Below are 2,858 nucleotides of genomic sequence, written 5' to 3'. Positions count from 1 at the left end.
CAGAGGAGTGGACGCTGTGGTCCGCATGGATGGGAAGAAAAGGGTGCTGTGCTCACGCCCCTGCCCAAGCCGGTGCCCCCTCCCACACTCTTTGGTCCCTAATCAGCTGTGCCCGTGGCCCGGGTCTGTGTGCCTCCTGCCTGGATGCCGGGACCCCTCCCAGGTCTGGAACCCTTATCTGGACTGGGCAGCTTTCAGAGAGGAAGGGAGAGGGAGAGATAGAAACGCCAATGATGAGAGAGAATCATTGATTGGCCGCCTCCTGCAAGCCCCCCACTGGGGATCGAGCTCGCAACCAGGGCATGTGCCCTTGACCGGAATCGAACCTGGGACCCTTCAAGTCCACAGGCGGACGCTCTATCCACTGAGCCAAACCGGCTAGGGCTGCGCAGCCTCCGTTTAGATTAGGAGGCCTCTGCCCAGCTCTGTACCCCTGTCCAGATAAGTGACACCTCGTACCCCACTGAATGCCCCGGCCTGGGCTCTCGGCACCCCCGATCCTCGGCCCCTGCTCCTTACTGTTCTTAAGCTCATCCACCATCTTGACCTTGAAGCTGCACTCCTCGCACGTGCGCCCCTTCTTCTCGCCCGTGCCCCAGGCCTGGCACTGCACGCAGGAGCGCAGGTCCTCGCAGAGGCCCAGACGGACCTGGTGGGAGGGAGGGGCCGGTGAACCCTGTGCTGGGCAGGCCTCTGCCAGGCCCACTCCCCCAGCCTCGCACCCTCGCCCGGCTCCCGCAGCACCAGGCTCAGCCCCTCCTGCCCACCCTGCCCTGTGCCCAGGGTCCCCATGCCCACCCCCCAGCGATCCTGGCCTCACCGCCGAGTAGTTGATCTCGCAGGTGGTGTCTGTGTAGAGGGACTGCTGGTTGCAGTGGCACCGGCCACACTCGCAGTGGCCACGCCCATTGCAGACGCCCTGAGGCAAGAGGAGGCACCGGTGAGCCCTCTGCACCCCTACCCCTGCCCGAGGGGGTGGGGGGTCCGATCAGGCCTCTGCCGCCCCACACTGCCTGCCCCAGGCCCAGGCCTACCCCATTGCTGTCGATGCAGGTGGCATTGCTGAGAGGGCAGTCACAGCTCAAGCCTGTCCAGCCGGGCTCGCACTCACACCGGCCCATGGAGCAGCGTCCCCGGTCTGCAGAGAGGAGGCGGGAGAGCCCATTCACACCTGCAGTCCTGGTGGCCCACCCGCCGGGGAGGGCCTGGGGGAGCTGAGCTCAGGGCTAGAGCCATCTCTTCCTCACTTTCTTCGAAAATCTTCCCTCCATCTGTTCCCCTCCATCCCACCTTCCACTTTCCACTCTGCAGCCAGAGTGACCACCCCAAAACACAAACCCAATCGTGTGGCTCCCCTGTTTAAGAACCTCTATTGAGTCTTGGCCAATGCAATCAGGTAAGAAAAGGGAATAAAACATATCAGTATTGGGAAGTAAGAAATAAAACTGTCATTACTTCCAAGTGTCAGGAACCTGTCACAAAATATCAAGAGGGTACAGATAAATTATTAGATCTCATTAGTGGGTTGAGCAAGGTGCCTGGCTACAAGGTTAACATACAAAGAGCTAGAAAGTGAAAACAAAACCTCCAGTGCCTCTCTTCTGCCCTCAGGATAAAGTCCAGCAGCCTTCTGGTAGAATAAAGGTTGACTGACTGTGGCCTGTAGGCCACCCCACCTCACTACCTGTTTCTGCGAGTTTCATGGGAACACAGCCCGCCCACAGCGGCAGAGACGGGTAGTTGTATCAGAGACCGTGTGGCTCACAAAGCTGAAAATTATTGTCTGAGCCTTTAAGGAAAGGTTTGGCCCAGGGGCATGGCTCGGTGGTTGAGCATCGACCTATGAACCAGGAGGTCACAGTTCAATTCCTGGTCAAGGCACATGCCCGGGTTGCGGGCTCGATCCCCAGTGTGGGACGTGCAGGAGGAGGCAGCCGATCAATGATTCTCTCTCATCATCGATGTTTCTGTCTCTCTCTCTTCTTCTCCCTTCCTCTCTGAAATCAATAAGAATATTTAAAAGATATTTATGTGTATAGATATTAAAAAAGAAGGAAAGCATTTGGACTAGACTGGACCTGGGCCCACCTTGCGCTCTGGCCTGGCCTCCTTCCCCGCGGTGCCCCCCTCCCCTCCTCCCTCCCAGCTCTGCCCTCCTCCAGATGAACTGGTTCCCCCTTCGTTCCCCTGAACGCATCTGGGATGGACGGGGGAGAAGAGAGATGTCGGGCAACAGCAAGAATGGACGAAAGGGTAGGAGAGCAGGGGCTCCACCCTCAGCGGCCGGCGTACAGTTGGGGCTTTAATAGGAACGTGACGAGTGGATTTTCATTCATCTTCCTCCGTGCAACCATTCCGTCCTTCCACGTGGCACCTATCTGGGTTCTGTGACCCCGCCCGGCTGGGAAGCGTGGGCCAGGCTGTGTGCCCGCGGCCTTGGCCACGGCGTGAGGCCTGTGGGGCTGCGGAGGCTGTAACTCCAGGCGTGCCCGCTAGAAATGTAGCATCTCTGAGCGGAACGATCGCCAGGCCGCCGTATCCCAGTCACCGCGAGGGTTGAGCTGGGCGATACCCACCATAATGAGATGGGAGGGTGGAGACAGGAGGTGGGCACGGACGGGGGGACCTCAGGGAAATGGGGAACGTCGCACTGGCCTTGGGCATCAAGTTCGTAGAAGGGGCAGAGGTCCACGTTGGTGCTGGACTTGCGGGGAGGAGGCACTCAGGGAGCTCGGAGGAGGGCTGGGTCCGAACGTGGGATTCTGACTCTCAGCCTGGCTCTCACACCTGTCTTGATGGGGGAGCAGCAGGGCAGGCAGGGCAGGGCAGGCACCCGGGCCACTGGCATCGGCCGCTGA

At 59.8% G+C, this 2,858-nt stretch overlaps 1 protein-coding gene across 1 annotated transcript in view; it reads right to left on the bottom strand.

The window, feature by feature from the left end:
- ITGB4 (integrin subunit beta 4) overlaps positions 1-2,858 on the bottom strand; it is a 23,359-nt gene that overhangs the window by 14,817 nt on the left and 5,684 nt on the right. Inside the window, 4 exon segments of the mRNA XM_023744769.1 lie at positions 155-165; positions 263-649; positions 821-919; positions 1,035-1,219. Of these exon segments, the coding sequence (XP_023600537.1) occupies positions 155-165; positions 263-649; positions 821-919; positions 1,035-1,219 (682 nt within the window).

Source organism: Myotis lucifugus, unplaced genomic scaffold, assembly GCF_000147115.1.
Source record: "Myotis lucifugus unplaced genomic scaffold, Myoluc2.0 scaffold_485, whole genome shotgun sequence".
Classification (NCBI taxonomy): domain Eukaryota; kingdom Metazoa; phylum Chordata; class Mammalia; order Chiroptera; family Vespertilionidae; genus Myotis; species Myotis lucifugus.
Note: the sequence above shows the minus strand (reverse complement) of the source record. Positions and strands in the feature narration are given on the sequence as shown.